This window comes from Tachyglossus aculeatus, chromosome X4, assembly GCF_015852505.1.
Source record: "Tachyglossus aculeatus isolate mTacAcu1 chromosome X4, mTacAcu1.pri, whole genome shotgun sequence".
NCBI classification, from domain to species: domain Eukaryota; kingdom Metazoa; phylum Chordata; class Mammalia; order Monotremata; family Tachyglossidae; genus Tachyglossus; species Tachyglossus aculeatus.
The window spans coordinates 6,621,692-6,641,372 of record NC_052098.1 but is presented as its reverse complement, the minus strand read 5'-3'; the positions used below and the strand labels follow the sequence as shown (position 1 = coordinate 6,641,372).

The 19,681-nt window shown below is 47.6% G+C and overlaps 1 protein-coding gene across 2 annotated transcripts in view; it reads left to right on the top strand.

Moving 5' to 3' along the window:
• The first annotated feature begins 280 nt into the window (after positions 1-280).
• Positions 281-19,681, top strand: part of PSAT1 (phosphoserine aminotransferase 1) — a 31,058-nt gene continuing 11,657 nt past the window's right edge. Inside the window, exons 1-7 of one of the 2 annotated variants that reach the window (XM_038769762.1) lie at positions 281-494; positions 5,099-5,159; positions 6,714-6,783; positions 7,710-7,915; positions 9,715-9,887; positions 11,744-11,913; positions 19,053-19,181. In XM_038769762.1, coding sequence (XP_038625690.1) covers positions 435-494; positions 5,099-5,159; positions 6,714-6,783; positions 7,710-7,915; positions 9,715-9,887; positions 11,744-11,913; positions 19,053-19,181 — 869 coding nt within the window. In that variant the 5' untranslated portion in view covers positions 281-434. Of the gene's footprint in view, positions 495-5,098; positions 5,160-6,252; positions 6,330-6,713; positions 6,784-7,709; positions 7,916-9,714; positions 9,888-11,743; positions 11,914-19,052; positions 19,182-19,681 lie in introns of those variants that run through there. The other variant, XM_038769763.1, reaches the window with a different exon arrangement.

Genomic DNA, 19,681 nt, shown 5'->3' with positions numbered 1-19,681 from the left:
TTGCACGGGCAGGGAAGTTATAGAATGAAAGGAGACTAAGATGTGGGGATCACGCCCCCTGCTCGTGGAGCTCCCCCAGCCTTCCCCTCCCCGCCATTCCCCCACGGCCAATGAGGCGGCGCGTCTTGCCGAAGGCACCAATCGGAGGAGCTTTGGAGACAATGGGCCCGTGAAAGGGGCCAATGGGAAAGCGGGAGTTGAGGGGAGGGGGCAGTGTCGGAGCGCTGGGTGGGGAGCCCGGAGCCCCGCAGCCGCAGAGAGCGCGCCAAACCGCTGGGCCGTCCACGGTGCGGGCAACCGGCCGACGCTCTTAAACTTTCGCTCCCCTCTCGCTCTCATCTCCTCTCCTCTCGCTCTCGTCTCCTCTCCTTTCCCTCCCTCCCAGTCTCTGTCGCTATCTCTCCGTCTCCGCCGTCGCCGGGAAGCTCAGCACCATGGACACCCGAAGGCAGGTGGTGAACTTCGGGCCGGGGCCGGCCAAGCTGCCGCGCTCGGTAAGTGCCGAGAGCTCCTCGAGGGTAATGCGAAGAGGAAATGGGGCGGGAGGAAAGGTGGCAGTTGGGTGCCCTGTCATTCAATGCCAGAGCCCCCGAGCTGGGTTGCAATGCCGCTTTTTCCCTGCCTATTCACCTCGGCCTCCCCGCCCCGCCCTCCTTGGCACCAGGATTGTGAGCCTCCACCGTCCCCCCCACCGCCCGCAGGAGCCCCTCGGTTGTTTTTATCTATTTGTCTTAATGTCTGTCTCCCCCTCTAGACCGTGAGCTCGTTGTTGGGTAGGGACCGTCTCTATATGTTTCCAACTTGTACTTCCCAAGCGCTTAGTACAGCGCTCCGCACACAGTAAGCGCTCAGTAAATACGACTGAATGAATGACTCCCCACAGCACATATATATCTATCTGTATATATCTGTAATTTATTGTTTTATCTATTTGTCTTAATGTCTGTCTCCCCCTCTAGACCGTGAGCTCGTTGTTGGCTAGGGACCGTCTCTATATGTTTCCAACTTGTACTTTCCAAGCGCTTAGTACAGTGCTTCGCACACAGTAAGCGCTCAATAAATACGACTGAATGAATGAATGAAAAGTAGGAACTGCCAACGGTGGCCGCTTGCGGAGGAGCTCGTGCAGTTGCACGAGGGCACCGTCTCACAGTGTCGCTACCGTTGGTGCTGCTGCCGGTGGGTGCGGCCCGGGAAGAGCCGCTGGGGCTCTGGGCTGGAGGCGCGCTTCATCCGCAACAGCAGGAACTTGGCTTTCACCCTGCTGGAATAATAATAATAATGATGATGGTACTTGTTAAACGCTTACTCTGTGCAAAGCACCGTTCTAAGCACTGGGGGAGATACAAGGTGATCAGGTTGTCCCACGTGGGGCTCACAGTCTTCATCCCCATTTTACAGATGAGGGAACTGAGGCCCAGAGAAGTGAAGTCACTTGCCGAAGGTCACACAGTGGCTCAGTGGAAAGAGCACGGGCTTGGGAGTCGGAGGTCATGGGTTCTAATCCCGGCTCCGCCACTTGTCAGCTGTGTGACTGGGCAAGTCACTTCACTTCTCTGGGCCTCAGTTACCTCATCTGTAAAATGGGGATGAAGACTGTGAGCCCCATGTAGGACAACTTGATTACCTTGTATTCCCCCAGCGCTTAGAACAGTGCTTGGCACATAGTAAGCGCTTAACAAATGCTATTATTATTATTATTATTATTATTATTATGTGGTGGAGTCGGGATTAGAACCCACGACCTGTGACTCTCAAGCCCGGGCTCTTGCCACTGAGCCACGCTGCTTCTCACTTTCAGGACTTAAGGCAAGGCTAGCCCGTTGGGTGGTGGGGATTGTCTCTCTGTTGCCGAATTGTACTTTCCAAGCTCTTAGTCCGGTGCTCTGCACACAGTGAGCACTCAATAAATACAATCGAATGAATGAATGAACTGGAATGGGGCCTGACGGACGGGCTCTTGTCCAGCTCCAGGACCAGATGGTTTTCATTTCTGTTCCCCAGGTGGGTGGTCCCGGTTAAATCTAGCGGGTCGCCGACAGCAATTTTCCAGCATTGGCGGCGTGCAGGACACTGCACTACACCCTAGGGGACCTGCCACCGAAGCCGGTGACAGAGGCATCCCTGGGTTTAGAGAGTTCAAAGCAGTCGTTGAGGGACACCGTTTTCAAGAGATTGCCTCCCAAAGGTACTCAGTTCCGCAGCCGACTCTCCCGCTTGTGTTTTTACAGCATCATCATCATCAGTGGTATTTATGGAGCACTTACTATGTGCAGGGCACCGTTCTGAGTGTCTGGGAGATTACAGTGCAACACAGTTGGTAGACACGCCCCCTGCCCACAGCAGGCCGACGCTCTAGAGGACGATTAGTGGTATTTATTGAACATTCAGTTTTCTTCTGATTCCACTGCTTGTGAAATAGCTCCCTGTCGGTCTCCCTCAGTAGATTGTGTAAACTCCTTGCGGACAGGGCACGTGTCTCTTGTACTTCTGTTATTCTTCTCCGTCTGTTCATTCAGTCGTATTTATTGAGCACTTACTGTGTGCAGAGCACTGTACTAAGCGCTTGGAAAGTACAGTTCGGCAACAGATACAGACAATCCCTACCCAACAATGTGTCATAGTTTAGAAGGGGGGAGACAGACAACAAAACAAAACAAGTAGCATCAATATAAATAAATAGAATTATAGATATATATACATCATCAGTAAAATAAATAGAACAGTAAATATGCACATCTATACACAAGTGCTGTGGGGCGGGGAGGGGGGTAGAGCAGAGGGAGGGAGTCGAGGCGATGGGGGGGGGAGGAGGAGCAGAGGAAAAGGGCTTCTTTTGGGAAGGCCTCCTGGAGGAGGTGAGCTTTCAGTAGGGCTTTGAAGGGAGGAAGTGTGCTAGTTTGGCAGATGTGAGGCCGGAGGGCATTCCTGGCCATAGGTAGGATGTGGGCCAATTCTCCATTGCATTCAGTAGGTGCTCACAAAATTTCATCACTACTCTTCGTGCCACCACACATGGGTGCAAGGTCCTCATCGGTAGCATCCGGGTCTTTGACTGTGACCCGTGAGATATCCTTGTCTCTCATGGATTTACTTGCTCCTAGTAAGGTTTCCTGTTTGAGGTATCTTTTTGCCAGTGAAGTTCTTTCCAATTCTGTAATCCACTGACCTGTAGTAAACAATTCTCTTAAGTTCTTAGGGGAAGAGAAAGTGGCTATGGTTGAAAAGTTCGAACAGGTGAACTCGGCTTTTAGAGAGGTGACTTTTTCAGCAGTAAAATACATTTTTTAGGGGGTGAAAACCCCCAGATTGAAGAATTTAGCTGTGCTTCAGAGAAATGTGAATGCTTTTCTTTAAATAGGAAGACTTCACAGATGCCTTTTAGAAAGCAAAGCTTTCCCAAGCCCCTATCTCTCTCCCCAACGTATGTACACATCTTAAAAAACTCTGTCACTTCCCCCTATATTTGCCTGTCTCAACAACTATATTGTAAGTTTCTTGAGGACAGGGGTCATGTCTACTAACTCTATTGGACTCTCCCAAGCACTTAATAAAGTGCTGTGCACAGAAGAGACACTCAGTACGTAATATGGATTGTTAGATTGATTGAAAAGCAAAGCAGCCAGCATTAGAAAAAATTTGGACATATTGCTAACATGAATAATAATGCTACCCAGCCAAGCAAGACCCTGCTTTGTGAATCACAGCACCATAGCCTCAATCGTGAACTAGAACTTCGGACTCCATTTTGGGGCAAAACACATTAGTAGCCACTGACTTTTTTTACAGCCACTGCTGTAGTTTCTCTGCCCCCTTGTTTTATGTTATTTGTTAAGTACTTACTATGTGCCATGCAGTGCACTAAACGCTGGGGTAGATACAAGCTAAATCAGGTTGCACACAGTCCTTGTTGCATGTGGGGCTCACAGTCTTAATCCTCATTTTACAGGTGAGGTAGCTGAGGCCTAGAGAAATTAGATGACTTGCCCAAGGTTACACAGCAGACAAATGGCAGAGCTGGAATTAGAACCAAGGTCCTTCTGACTCCCAGGCCCGGGCTTTTTCCACTAGGCCCGGAGATGACTTGGTTGTCAGGTAGTGACCAGTTTTGAGTTCGCCCCCTAAAGGTTTGGCTCTGTCAGCACTTTTGTTTTCCACTCCACCTCCTCCAAGAGGCCTTCCCTGAGTCATTTTCCTTCCTTCCTCCTAGCACCTCAGCAGGTAAACACAACACTTTGCTATATATCCATTATCTATCGTGCCACATTCTCTTCCCCCTTCCAGCTGTAATTTACTGTTCGCCTCCCTCACTAGACTATTTTCTAGCTCCTTCCTGTTCTTCAACTCTGTTGTACACTTCCAAGGCAAGTGCAGTTCTCTGCACAAAGTAGGTGCCTATTGATTTACATTGGCTTTCTGTTCCTTTCCAATATGCTGAATTTCTTTTATGGAGCTGTGGGGCTGGTTGCTTCTTTCCCTGCTAATCATTTAGGATCTTTTGTCCCTCTAGACTCTAAATTTGTTGTGGGCGGGGAATGTGTCTACCAACTCTGTTGTATTGTACTCTCCCAAGCACTTTGCACACAGAGAGTGCTCAAAAAATGCCATTCATTGATGGATTTGGCACTTGATCCTGTGAACATATGTTTTGGTGCTGGGGGCTGGACCAGGTGATCTCTAAACTTCTCACCTGAGTCTCATATTCTCTGACTGTTTTTCCAAAATTAGAGAAATCTTACAGTAGACAAAAGTAAAATCTTACATCAAAATCTTAATTTTTTTCCCCGAAAGGGTTTAAGCAGAATTTACTACCCTCTGCTTGGTGAATTAGTTTAAAACGTAAGTGACCCCTTTTCCTATTTCTGGCAAACCCTTTCTTCCTCCTCCTCCCCACCCCAAGTTATCATCAACAAACACAGTATTAACAACTTCCTACAATGCAAACTGTATTTTGGTAATTGGTATTTGATCCCAGGTTTGTATCTCAGGTTTGTATCTGAATGAATAGCTTTGCAAATGGGGTCTGAGTGACCCGAGGTGGATAATTTGTCTAGTATGCCCAGTAATGAAACCTTGTTTTCTTTGACTTTTTCTGCAGGTATTGCTGGAAGTAGAGAAAGAATTGTTGGACTACAAAGGACTTGGGATAAGTGTTCTTGGTAAGGCTGTTTGGGGATTCAGTGAGTTTTCCAGATGTAGCTGACCCGTTCCCCTGGTCATCAGGACTGGATTTGAAAACAGTTCTGGCAGTTCTAGGAAGAAAACAGTCTGGGCCATGCTATGGGGCAAGGGGAAGGAGGGGAAGAAGTCCTCTGAGGCCTAAAATTCACCACCTTTCAACTCCGTCATTTTGGGACTCTTGCCAATTCTTGGCAAAATAGGAAAGCATTCCTTTAGATTGTAAGTTCCATCTGGGCAGGGAGCATGTCTACTGCCTTTTTTTTTTTACTACTATTTGTTAAGTGCTTTCTATGTGCCAGGCACTGTACTAAACCCTGGGGTAGGTACAAGATAATCAGGTTGGACAAAAGTCCATGTCTCACATGGGGCTCACAGTCTTAATCCTCATTTTACAGATGAGGAAACTGAGACACCAAAAGGTGAAGTGATTTGCCCGCAATCACACAGCAGACAAGTGCCGGAGCCCGGTTTAGAACCCAGGTCCTCTGACTCCCAGCCCATGCTCTTTCCTCTAGTCCATGCTGCTTCTCTGTTGTATTGTACTCTCCCAAGTGCTTAGCACAGTGCTCTGCACATAGTAAGTGCTCAATAAATATCATTGATTGATTGATATTAACTATTGTTCTCTCCGAAGTGTTTAGTAAAGTGCTCTGCCACACAGCAAGTGCTCAATAAATACTATTGATTGACTAATCAGCAAACAATAAGTCCCCATCAGATGCTCAGCAAATCTCAGTAATTGAAAGTAAGGTAGAAGGGCCAAACCCTAGGCTAGGAAAAGTAAGGCAATCAATCAGTGGTATCTATTGAGCGCTTACTGTATGCAGAGCAGTGTGCTAAGGGAAGAGAAGGGCTAAGCTTGTGATTCCACCCTGTTGAGAATCTCCACCTCACGTCTCTGGGGTCAATATTATTGAAGGAATCGTATCACCAAGCTTGGAACTAGATGACAACTACTTTCTGAGACTTTTGTCTGTAGGGGGGGAAAAAACACTTGCACAAACATACTGGAAGTTCCCCAGGACTCTAGGATATTTAACTGCGTATTGTTTGCTCTTTAAATCTGTCCAGATCTCTAGATTGAGTCTGCATTATTCATTCTCTGAGTCTTTAAGGTAGAACTATATTCACTGCTGCTGAACCAAGAGGTACTGTGTGATATACCTTTTACCCATTTTACTTGAGAGAAAAACAAACACATTTGAAATTTGAGAAAGAGATGGATTGGGGATCTAATTACTGCATAATATGAATCAATTCCTCCTGGGGATTAGGAGAAGAAAATGCCACTTGAAAAGCCACTTTGCCCTGATGATAAAGCCACTTGGTGGAGGATTTTTTTGTTATAAAATGGAAAACAAATGAATTAGATTATTACCATGAATTGAATGAATCACCATGGGAGTTCAAGTTAAAAAAATGAATGGATTATAATATAACTGGAATTTCCCCTTCATAATCAATTAGAAAAACTTAAACTGTGCCCTCATGTATTTTGGTTGTATAGCAAAAATGTATTTTGTTTCCCACAGAAATGAGCCATAGATCACCTGATTTCTCGAAAATTGTTACTACAACAGAGAGCCTTATCCGTGAATTGCTGTAAGTTTTTTTATAACTACAAAAAATATTTTTCAAGTTGTAGTTTAGATTTTCAGGCACGCTGAAAATATCCTTTGTTTAATTGAGTTCAGTCTGCATATTCCCAGCCCTGTTTCGGGGAGGACAGTTTAGTGGGAAGATTTGTTGACCTGCCCAAGGCAACTCAAAAATGCCTCAAGACAAATGAAGAAAAGTGTCTTGGATACTTTTAAAGAAAACTGGTGTAAAAATAAAGGGATGGAGTTAGAAGTGAAAGGAAACTCCTCATTAAACACTCACAGGGAATTTGGCCCCGCAGTAAGTGTTGGTGGGATTTGCGAAATATTGGAGAAGTTTATTATGCCTGATTATTTAGTGGGGCTAATTTCTCTCCTGTGTGTGGGGGAAAAGATGGCACCCGAGAATGGACTGTAGTCAGCCTAGAACGTGTTGATGCATGGGAGGAGGAGAAACACTTACTTCCCTAGTACTTATGCAACCCAGCCGAGCGCAGAGCATTTTTTAAACGGACCGAATGGAAGTCGTTGTGGGTCGTCCTGTGTGAATGAAAAGCTGAAAATATCTCTCCCCTTCTTGAATTTGTGGTGCTTTTGCTCCCAGTTGTGGCTTCTCTAGGAAACTCTGGAGCATTTTATTTTGCTGAGCATGAGCATTTGGAGTCAGAGTTGAGTGGTACCAGAGAGCAGAAAAATTTGGTCAGCCTTTCAACCCTTTCTGTCTCAGAGTTCTCTTTCTGGAGGGAATGCGGGCAGGGAACATGTTGACTGACTCTGTTGTACGGTCCTCTCCCAAGCGCTTAGTACAGTGCCCTGCACACAGTAAGCGCTCAATAAATACCATCGATTGATTTCTGGGGCCAGGGGGATGGGCATCCCTTCCAGCTCTCCAATCCCGTAACTGTCTGTGACGTATGCGGCTTCCCACAGGATTGTCCCTGACAACTACAAAGTGATTTTTGTGCAAGGAGGTGGATCAGGCCAGTTCAGCGCGGTCCCGTTGAACCTGATCCGGCTGAAAGAAGGGCGGTGTGCCGACTACGTGGTTACGGGAGCCTGGTCAGCCAAGGCAGCCGAAGAGGCCAAGAAGTTCGCCACTGTGAACGTGGTTCATCCCAAACTTGAGAGTTACACGAGTGAGTGCCAGGGTCCGGAGGGCACGGGAGCGGAGCACTCAAAAGCGCAGAACAACCCCGAACCCGCTCAGCTGGCCAATTACTACTGAGGAGTAGCTTTTAGGGATGTGTGGGGTCACTGAGTACTTTGTCATTTGGCTAACTTTATCTTCTAAAAGTTCCTCAATGAAGTTGAAGGAAAATTCCTTCCCTTCCCGGCCTAGAAGGGCGGGGTTTTCCTCTCCTTGCCAGACTGCACCCTGGCTGGGCAGAATCTTTCTCCTTTCCGACACAGGGTGATGGGAAGAGAACTCCAGTTGGAACATAGGTCATTGATTCCAAGCCCAGCTCACATGCAAGGCCACCACTGGGGTTCATCATTAGCCATTGCAGTCGCTTTCACATCCTGGTCATTGTGACCTGGGAAAGGCAACTGATAGTGGGGCAGGAGAATTCCGTCTACCCAAGACCATCTTGTCTGGCATTACTTTAGCCCGGTGTCCCCGAAGTTGTGATAGAATGGATAGTCCGAGGGAATGGGGGGTATTGTGTTTATTGATCGTCCTCTATACTCCAAATTCCTTGAATCATACTCTCCCAAGAACTTAGTACAGTGCTCTGTGCCCAATAAGTGCTCAATAAATAACACTGATTGACAATTAATTCTTCCACACTATTCCCCCACCATCACCTCCTAGACTGTGATCCTCTTGTGGGACAGGGACTTTGTCCAGTGGGATTAGATTGCATTATCCCAGCACTTAACACAGTGCTTGGCACTTGTTAAGGGAATAACACATCTCCTCCTCCCTCCTCCCCCCACCCTGCTTTTTTAAACCATCCAACCACTTTGTTTACAATGTCACACCAGGCACAAAGAGGCATTGTCCATCTTCTCAGACCTGCAGTCTGGCAACCCTAGACTCTTGGAACACATGGAGAAGCAGGTTGGCCAGCTAAGGAAGTGGGGCAGAAGCTGGTTGGTGCCAAGCACTGTACTAAGCACTAGGGTAGATACAAGATCATCAGGTCCCACACGGAGCTCACACTCTAAGTAGGATGGAGAGCAGGTATCGAATTCCCATTTTGCAGATGAGAGAGGGAGCTGAGGCGCAGCGAAGTGAGATAACTTGCCCAAAGTCACACAGCAGATGGGTGGTGGAGCGAGGATGAGAACCCAGGTGCTCTGACACTCAGGCCTGGGCTCTTTCCACTAGACCGTGCTACTTCCCAGAAACAGTGTGGGTCCTGTTCCCAGAAACAGAAAACTCTTGGCCCAATTCTTCTGGCTGGGTTTCCATGGGTTAGGGGGTTCAATTATTCCTCTCCACCCTGCATGCAGCTCCTCAGGGGTGTGACTGACTGGGAAAGAAGGTGGGGTGGTTGTCTGCTCTCCTGGGAAGAAGGGGTCAGCTAGGTTCATTGAAAGTATTCATTTATTCAGTCGTATTTATTGAGTTCTTACTGTGTGCGAAGCACCGTACTAATCGCTTTTGCAGGGCACCATTCCTGGCCCCATTTTTAAATGCATTTAAGAGCCAAGATCAAAGAGCGGGGATGGCTCCTCCGCTTACCTTCTGTGTGACCTTGGACAAGTCACTCAACTTCTCTGTGCCTCAATTCCCTCATTGGCAAAACGGGCCTTCTCTCTCCTATTTAGGCTGTGAGCCCCATGTGGGACCTGATGATCTTAGTACAGTGCTTGGCACACAGACACAGTAAGCACTTAACACACTCCACAACTACTATAATAGTAATAATAACAGTAATAATAATAAAATCCAAAATGGAGTCCTCACTCTAATCTGTTTCTGTCCCAGAAATTCCTGATCCAGGTAGCTGGAACCTGAACCCAGATGCGTCCTACGTGTATTACTGTGCGAACGAGACTGTCCATGGAGTGGAGTTTGATTTTGTACCGGACGTCAAGGGAGCGGTCCTGGTCTGTGACATGTCCTCAAATTTCTTGTCCAAGCCTGTGGATATCTCAAAGGTACAGCTTCAAAGATGTCATTTCTCTGCAAGCCAAATCGAGGGGGGATTCTGGCTCATTCCCTGTACACAGTGCAAGGACATTGTGCATACCCTGATGCTCACTGTTTTTGAGTCTGGGGTCAGTCTGGGTACAATTACTCCAGGCCACTTCAATGAGTCCTGCTGGGCAGAGTGCGCAACAGCAGATCCTGTTTTGGCAGCCTCGGGAGCCCCAGACTAAGCAACCACCATAGACCCCCCAGAAAGAGACCCATAAAGTGAGAACCACCTGGAATGAAAGGCAAAACTCTGTCCCAGTATCTGACTTTGAAGTGAAGTCAGCTTTCATTGTTGTCTGTCCCCATTGTTATTAATAATAATAATACTAATAATAACGGTGATATTTGTTAAGTGCTATGTGCCAGGCATTGTACTAAGCGCTAGGATGATCGAGGTGGAGTGCAAGCAGATCAAGTTGGACAGTCCCTGTTCCACCTGGGGCTCACAGTCTCAATCCCCATTTTACAAATGAAGTAACCGAGGCACAGAGAAGTGAAATGACTTGCCCAAGGTCACAGAGCAGAGAAGGGGCAGAGCCAGGAGTAGAACCCATGACCTTCTGACTCCCAGGCCCATGCTTTTTTCCACTAGGCCATGCTCCTTCTCCATGTTGTCTTTTATAAACAAAAGAAATAAAATTGACTTGCCCCAAGGCCTATATAATAAGAGGACCAGAAAAAAAACAAAAAACCCACAAACAAACCCATCACAATCCTGCAACTATAGCTTTGAATGCCAATCAATCAATCAATCAATCAATCAATCGTATTTATTGAGCGCTTACTATGTGCAGAGCACTGTACTAAGCGCTTGGGAAGTACAAATTGGCATCACATAGAGACAGTCCCTACCCAACAGTGGGCTCACAGTCTAAAAGGGGGAGACAGAGAACAGAACCAAACATACCAACAAAATAAAATAAGTAGGATAGAAATGTACAAGTAAAATAAATAAATAAATAAATGAATAGAGTAATAAATATGTACAACCATATATACATATATACAGGTGCTGTGGGGAAGGGAAGGAGGTAAGACGGGGGGATGGAGAGGGGGACGAGGGGAGAGGAAAGAAGGGGCTCAGTCTGGGAAGGCCTCCTGGAGGAGGTGAGCTCTCAGCAGGGCCTTGAAGGGAGGAAGAGAGCTAGCTTGGCGGATGGGCAGAGGGAGGGCATTCCAGGCCCGGGGGATGACGTGGGCCGGGGGTCGATGGCGGGACAGGCGAGAGCGAGGTACAGTGAGGAGATTAGTGGTGGAGGAGCGGAGGGTGCGGGCTGGGCAGTAGAAGGAGAGAAGGGAGGTGAGGTAGGAGGGGGCGAGGTGATGGACAGCCTTGAAGCCCAGGGTGAGGAGTTTCTGCTTGATGCGCAGATTGATCGGTAGCCATTGGAGGTTTTTGAGGAGGGGAGTAATATGTCCAGAGCGTTTCTGGACAAAGAGTACTTCTGCAGGTCATCAAGTCCAATACGTCTGTTAAGAACTTTGAGGAGAGTTTATTGCCGGGACAGATAGTTGATTACGAAGTGATGATTTTTTTTTTTAAACATGAATCACTCCCTTTTAAAGAAGGATTAAATCATGATGGGAAATGAATTTACAATCTGTTGTCAGTGGGAGTGGGAAGGACACTGGTTTGCTAGGTCTATCTGAGGATTGTTTTTCCCTCACTGCAAAAGGGTGGTGAGCTGTAGAAACTAACCCCACTCATTCATTTAGAAAACTACTGTCTTTTGAAAGGAGGTTTCAGGCTTTGATTGTGTTTGTGGATAGCCAGTGGCTGCAACTAAAAATCCTTAAATCGTATTTTGTTTTAAAGTTTGGGGTCATTTTTGCTGGTGCTCAGAAGAACGTTGGTTCAGCTGGAGTCACAGTGGTTATAATACGGGAAGACTTGCTGGGATTTGCACTGAAAGAGTGCCCATCAGTATTAGACTACAAAGTGCAAGTTGGGAATTCTTCCTTATACAACACGCCTCCATGTTTCAGGTAACTTTGTTAAGTTACGGTTACGTAATGTTCAGGGACAGAATTTTTGAGTAGCTTTCTCGACTTCCCTCAGGCTTAAAGTGGCTTTTCGAGTGGGGTTCTAGTCAGGTGATTTAACAGCCCAAGGTACTCTTTATCCATCATCTTCTTCCTTTTGTGGTTCCCTTCCACTCTTCATGCAGCTGATTTTTTTTGCGGGGGGGGGGGGGGGGGGGGCGAAGGGTGGGGTGATCTGACCTCATCTACCAACTCTGTTATATTATCCTCTCCCTAGCACTGAGTACAGTGCTTTGCACCCAGTAAGCACTCAGTAAATACCCTTGATTGATTGCGTGCCAGATCCCAACCGTTCAACATTAACTGAGAAGTTGACTGAACTTGGCAAGATGTGTGACTTGCATTCAGAATAGCCAGCTCAGCACTGGGAAGAGCTGGCAAAGTCAGCCCCGTCTCTCCCTGTAGCCACAAGCCCTGCTGCCTTTTCTCTTCCCCTCCCTGTTGGCTGGCAATTTCCCAGTCCATATTCTGGCTTGAGAATGCCATTTAACTCTTTAACCAAGTCTGCAGGAGACTGCAGCCAAGCATTAAATTAGTTGTGTTTTATGTTAGGCAGCCGGTTAGTTCTGTAGGAGCAGGACAACCTGACTTTAAGACTGCTTTTAACGCCTTGGTCTCTGAGAGTTCACGCTTAGGTGCTAATGTGCATACGACTTTTCCTTGTAGAAATTTCCATGGGTACCCTGTCACCTCAGCCTCTTCCCCAAAAGGTGCTCTGCCCAAACCGTTGAGGCAGCCTTGGCAGAGAGGAGATCCTTGTCATTTGGTTTGATTTGTTATTCCGATAGAAGCATTTTTGTGTGTTTGGAAGGATAACAGGTACTATATCTGCTCCCAAGCAGACGGATGGAAGCAGCGTGGCTCAGTGGAAAGAGCCTGGGTTTTGGAGTCAGAGGTCGTGGGTTCAAATCCCGGCTCTGCCACTTGTCAGATGTGTGACTTTGGGCAAGTCACTTAACTTCTCTGGGCCTTAGTTCCCTCGTCTGTAAAATGGGGATGAAGACTGTGAGCCCCACGTGGGACAACCTGATTACCTTGTATCCACTCCAGCACTTAGAACAGTGCTTGGCACATAGTAAGCACTTAATACCAACATTATTATTGTTATTATTGAGGCCAAATTCCCCAGGGTGAAATCTGGGAAATAGTGCTTCTGTGGAGAACCGAGTCCTTGATGGGAAATTCATTCATTCAGTCAGTCAGTCAGTTGTATTTATGGACTGCTTACTGTGTGCAGAGCACTTGGGAGAGCTCTGCTCACAGTAGCACTCAGTAAATACAGTTGAATGGAGAGTACAATACAACAATAAACAGACATACTCCCTGCCCACAACCAGCTTAGAGGCTAGAGGGGGGAGTCAGACATTAATAAAAATCAATTACAGATATATACATAAGTACTGTGGGGCTGGGAGGGAGGATGAATAAAGGGAGCAAGTCAGAGCAACGTAGAAGGGAGTGGGGGAAGAGGAAAGAAAGACTTAGAGAAGGCCTTTTGGAGGAGATAAGCCTTCAACGAGGCTTCATTCATTCAGTCGTATTTTTTGAGCACTTACTGTGTGCGGAGCACTGTACTAAGCGTGTGGAAAGTACAGTACAGCAATAAAGAGAGACAATCCTTGCCCACAATGGGCTTACACTCTAGAGTGGGGGAGACAGACTTCAAATCAAGTAAACAGGCATCAATATAAATAAATAGAATTATAGATCTATACATATATATGTGTGTGTGTGCTGTGGATTGGGGGGGGAGAACAAAGAGAGCAAGTCGAGGGGACGCTGACGGGACGGGGAGCTGAGGAACAGGGGGCTTTGCTGGGAAGGCCTCTTGGAGGAGGTGCGCCTTCAATAGGGCTTTGAATTGGGGAAGAGTGATTGCTTGTTGGATTTGAGGAGGGAGGGCGTTCCAGGCCAGAGGTAGGATGTGGGCCAAGGGTTGGCAGCAAGACAGGCGAGATGGAGGCACAGTGAGAAGTTTAACACCAGAGGAGCGGAGTGTGTGGCCTGGGATGTAGAAAGAGGGTAGGAAGGGGCAAGGTGATGGCGGAGGGTGGATGGTGAAGGGGCTTGGAAGGTGGGAAGAGTCATTGTCTGTCAGATATGAGGAGGAGGGTGTTCCAGGCCAGAGGCGGGATGTGGGCAAGAGTGCTACATCTGTGCCCCTTAGCAGGCAGATGGAGGCCAAATTCCTCAGAGTGAAATCTTGGAATTGAGGGCTTCTGTGGAGAACCGAATCCTAGGTGGGGAATTCGCTCTGAGGGAAGGGTCCTGCACAGGAGCAGGCAGTTCAGTGGGAGTTCTTGGCTGGGGAGAAAGTTTTCAGCAAGGGCCAGGGCCCTAGTGAGTGGATCTAGTTGTGGACAGGGAGAGTGTCTATCAACTCTTGTTATATTGTCCTCTCCCAAATGCTTAGTGCAGTGCTCTGCACACAGTAAGCGCTCAGTAAATACCATTGAGTGATTGATCTGTCCTGTGCCTGAATGCCCCATCTTCGAAGCCTCTGGCGTTCTCGTCTAGAGACTGTTCTGTAGAAAAGCTGCTTACATTCTTGGCAAGGAAGTGCGTTTTTCAGTTGGCAGGTTAGACTCCGATCAGGTTTCCCTGAGGCTTGTGGGAATTTCTGTGGTGTCCTCAGGGCCGTAATGAAGCAAAATAATGGCAGTTGAATGTGAGAAGAAATCTAGAAATCCTGCTGAATGACAGCGTATTGGAAGGGCTTGGAGATTCAAGCTTAGGGAGTTCAAGGTGGGAAAAGGAAGAAGGGCCTCCTTATAGAGACAATGGAGTAAGATATGCATAGCAACCCTATGTAATCCCTTCCCTAGAAACCAGCAAGTCAGAGTTGAAAAGCATATCCCAGGGAAACATTTTATCATCAATGGCAATGAAGACCTCAGAAATACCCAAAACAGGAGATTTGTTCCCAGGCTAAAGCAAAACGGCAAGTGGCTGGGAGGATTTAGTTATTTTAATGCTTCACTAGCTGACCTGCAGCTTTGGGTAATGAAATGGCTTCCAGACATCTGTCTGGTACCTGGGTAGGAATAAAGGGTAGCTTGACAAGATGCTGACTCAGCCAGTTCCCAACATGCAAGAGTTCACCCAGCCCATGGGGGACCCCAGCGGCATTCCAGATTTCCGTGGCATCGTGGTGTCTATCAAGACTGCCATGGGGGTTTGGGATACGCCCCAGGAACCCCAGAGAAGCTCCAGACGGATGAGCCCAGCTCCCAGCTAGTCAACAACCCTCTGGGGGCTGAGGCAGTCCTGGAACCGCCCCCCTGGGGTTCTGATGGTTTGTGAAATGGTGAGCCGGGAAACCCAGAGTGGCTCGACCCCATCCTGGTCCCCATTAGACTGGCAGGAGTCCTGGAGCTGCCCCAGCTCTGTACAGGTCACTGCACTGAGAGACCTGTCTCAGCCCACCCTGACCTTATCTCCCCCAAGGCTGCCGCCTGCCTTTGGTGGCTCAGGGGTCCCTGAGGCGGTTTCATTCCCTGCTGGGTTCGGGGACTCCCGGGGCTGGCAAACTTGGCCCTGTGACTGTGGACATGGGCAAGTTTGGCACTTCTCAGCGCCTAAATACGGGCCCAGATCCATGTCCTGTTGAACCCTTGGGTAGAATGCACTGTGAAAGGGTAGTGTATTTAACCTCAATATTTTCTAGACCTCTCCCACTGCACCACTCAGAGCTCTCAGAGAGAGTCAGGGGTGGGGTGGATCTGAAGTGCTTTCTGGTCAAATTGTGATTCCCCCTCCCCGCCTTCCCTATCCTCCAGGTTGGGAACCATTACTGGGCCGTTGGAGCTCATTGTGGGCAGGGGATCTGTCTGTTATGTTGTTATAGTGTCCTCTCCCAAGCGCTTAATACAGTGCTCTGCATACAGTGAGCGCTAAATAAATACAATTGACTGACTGCCTGAGTGGTCCAGTGGGTGAGGTCTTCTGGGGGCCGTCCATTGCCTGACTGAAACCAGCACCAGGCAGGCCCCAGGAGACAGCAAGTGTCCAGGGCTGCAGGGCAGTAAGAAGGCCCTGGGTGCTATGAGAGCTGCCCCGCTGCCCCTCTGCGGTTGCTGCCATTCCTGCCCCTAATTCCTCCAGAGTAGTAGTGAGGAGCCAGCAGAGGAAGCTGCCAGCTGGTAGAAGAGATTGCTTCCCCTTCAACAATGACCTTGGCTGTGCTTCCTGGAAGCGGCCTTCCCAGAAGCCCCGCAGCAGTTGCCGGGACTTTTGGAGAGTGACACCTCGTCGGTTCCAGGCTACGGCTGAGGCCGTGTGGTCTGGCGATGGCTTGCCCCTGGCTTGGCGCTATGGTACCAACTGACCTGGCACGGGGTTTCCTATAAAGAAGATCTCGAGCCGTCTTCGCACAAATGTGGAAGAGATCAGACCCGAGTGTTCCTGGTCCGGATTGATCAATTGGACAATCAAATCAGTGGTACTAAGTGCTTGGGAGAGTACAGTAGAACAGAATTAGCAGACAGGTTTTCTGCCCAAAATGAGCTTACAGTCTAGAGAGCTATGCTGAACATTGATCCTTTTCTTTCCCTACCTGACAAAGATTCCTAGCTCACAGTATCCCCTGCAAGCAGAGGACATCCAATTGATAAAATTGGCCTCTCTAGCTAAATTTCCATCCCACCCTACTCTCCTCAGTCCCCTTTTCTACCCCTTCAGTCCCTTCCCCAGCGGGCATTTACTGGTTTTCAATGGCAGAAAACCCTCAGAACTTGCAGTCGAGTGGGGGAGACAGACACCGAATCATTTACAGACCAGAGGAAGAAGCAAATGAAAAGGTCACACAGTAGACAAGAGGCAGAGCCAGGACTAGGATCCAGGAAGAAGCAAATGGAAAGACAGTTATGTGGATGAATAAATGCACAGATAGTAGATCTGTACAAAAGGGCACTAGGTGACTGTGAGGACAGAAATGCTGGCATGACACACATGGGACTGGGGAGAAGAAAAATGAATTAGGGAAAGCCATTGAGCAGAGGACAGAGAGAGCAGGTGACAGTGCCAAGACCAACATGATGAGAGGTCCCAGGCAGTAGCCTTCTCCTCAAATAAAAAAGACAACTAAGAAACTATGCACACGTGCTGGCTTCTGGAACCTTTTTAGTATGTGACTTAAATTCCTCTAGATACAGTCTAGAGTAGCAAACTCATCATTGTCATCATCATCAGAGTTTATTGAGCACCTACTGGAAAATCCCACTTCCTCCCAGAGGCCTTCCCTAATACATTTTTCTTCTCCCCGGTTCTGTGTGTGTCACGTCAGCGTTTCTTTCTTCACAGTCACCTAGTGTCCTTTTGTACAGACTTTATTATCTGTGCATTTACTCATCCACCTAACGGTCTTCCCATTCTCTTCTTCCTCCTGTCTGTAAATGATTTGGTGTCTGTCTCCCCTACTCCACTGTGAGCTCCTTGAGGGCAGGGATTGTGTCTTCTAACCCTACTGTCCTCTCCCACATTTGTGGCTTAGTAGAGACAAGCGACTGATTGATTGATTGACTGATTTGATCACCGAGCATTATACTCAGTCACTTGGAAGCACACAGTAAAAGTAGAAGACACGGTCCGACTCATGTCGTCAACAGCTCATTGCCTGCGGAGCGATGCTGCTTGAAAAGTCGACTGTGGGTAGAGGGAGAGGGCTGGGCAGTGACCTGACAGTGACTCTCTCCTCCTTTAAAGCCTTACTGAAGGCACATCTCCAAAAAGCCTTCTCAGACTAGCATCTGTAATTGTATTTATTTATATTAATGTCTGTCTCCCCTTCTAGACTGTAAGCTCACTGTGGGCAGGGAATAATAATAGTAATACTGACGGTATTTGTTAAGTGCTTACTATGTGCCAAGCACTGTTCTAAGTGCTGGGGTAGATACAAGGTAATCAGGTTGTCCCACTTGGGGCTTACAGTCTTAATCCCCATTTTACAGATGAGGTAACTGAGGCCCAGAGAAGTGTAGTAACTTGTCCAAAGTCACACAGCTGACAAGCGGCAGAACCGGGATTAGAACCCAGGACCTCTGACTCCCAAGCCCGTGCTCTTCCCACTAAGCCACACTGCTTCCCTAATGTGTCTGTTATATTGTACTGTCCCAAGCGCTTAGTACAGTGCTCTGCACACAGTAAGCACTCCATAAATAAGCCTTTGAAGGAGTCAGCCACATTTGCAGAGGGATGGCCCCATCTTGAGTCTCAGTCTAATCATTAACACATTTTAGTGCTCTTGAATGGAATGAGCCCTGGATGGGGACCTCAGGAGACTTGCCTCTACTCCTCCCTGACCTGCTCTGTGTCCTTTGGTAAAGCACTTGACTTCTCTGTGCTTCAAGTTCTTAGAAAGAAAAGTGCTGTGAATATTCGAGGTATTGTTATTATTGAATGTGCCAAAGAAAATATAATGAGCATAGCAGTCACAGGGTATTTCCTCTTCTGAGGCTCATAAATAAAAATGTAAAAGCTACCTGGAAACCCTGTTCCCAGAGTATCTGAGGCACGCTACGTATTGAGCATTCCCAAGGTTAAAAAAGAAATCTTTGGAAAGAAATGACTTTTCATCTGACAAAGAACTTAGCACAAGGGGAAAAATCAATATTTTCAAACAACCTAGAGGGGCTTTCAAGCTTGAGAAAATTTCAAAGTAACATGGAAGTTGTAGTAATTGTGATATTTGTTGAGCCTCTACTCTGTGCCAAGCACTGTGCTAAGCCTAGGTGTAGATAATCGAATTGGATGCAGTCTCTGCTCCACATGGGGCTCCCAATCTAAGTAGGAGGCAGAACAGGGATTGAATCCCCCATTTTACAGATCTGGAAACTGAGGCCCAGAGAAGTAACTCGCCTGATGTCACACAGTAGGCAGGAGTCAGGATTCGAACCCAAGTGCTTTGACTTCCAGGCCAAGGCTCTTTTCCAGAAGGCCATGCTGATTCTCTGCTAGTCTGGTTTGAGACCCTGCGGGTGTGGGGGAGAGGGGTACCACTGAACCCACAAACCTACCCTGCCATTTAGATATCTCCTTCCCTTTTCCCAGAGCTCGACTAACATATTCTTTGGTTATTATTTCAGTATCTACGTCATGAGCTTGGTCCTGGAGTGGATAAAGAACAGTGGAGGTGCTACAGCTATGGAGAAGCTGAGCAAAAGCAAATCACAAATGATCTATGATATTATTGATAAATCCCAAGGATTCTATGTGTAAGTCAATATGATTTTGTTTTATGCTTTGCTTCTCATGAGTTCCCAAGTGTAGGTAACGCTGCAGGTTATTTCTAAAAGGGAATCTTCAGTTCCCTCCCAGATTTGCTGAAATGTTTAAATTGCTTTTATGTGGTTGGTTAGTCTCAAGGCCACATTGTAAATATAAAAAGCAAGTGACACCGTTCATGCTTTGGGGATTTGGAAGGAATGAACACATGCAAAGGAGGTGGGGAAGTAGGAACCCCGAACAAACTCAAAGAACTGAGCCTGTGCAAAAAGCCGACTGGAACCGAGCATGTGCAAAGAGCCGAGAAATCAAGGTGGAAGGCCCTGAAAGGCTTCTCTGGGGGACGAGGGGGAAGGTGGGAGGAACAGAGAAAAGAGAAACCAGGGAACAGGAAACCCATTCCCAATCCCTTGAGATCAGCCTTTGGCAGAGACCTTACACTGGAATCTGTCCCCCAAGGCACACCTCCTCCCCATGCACAGATCCAACC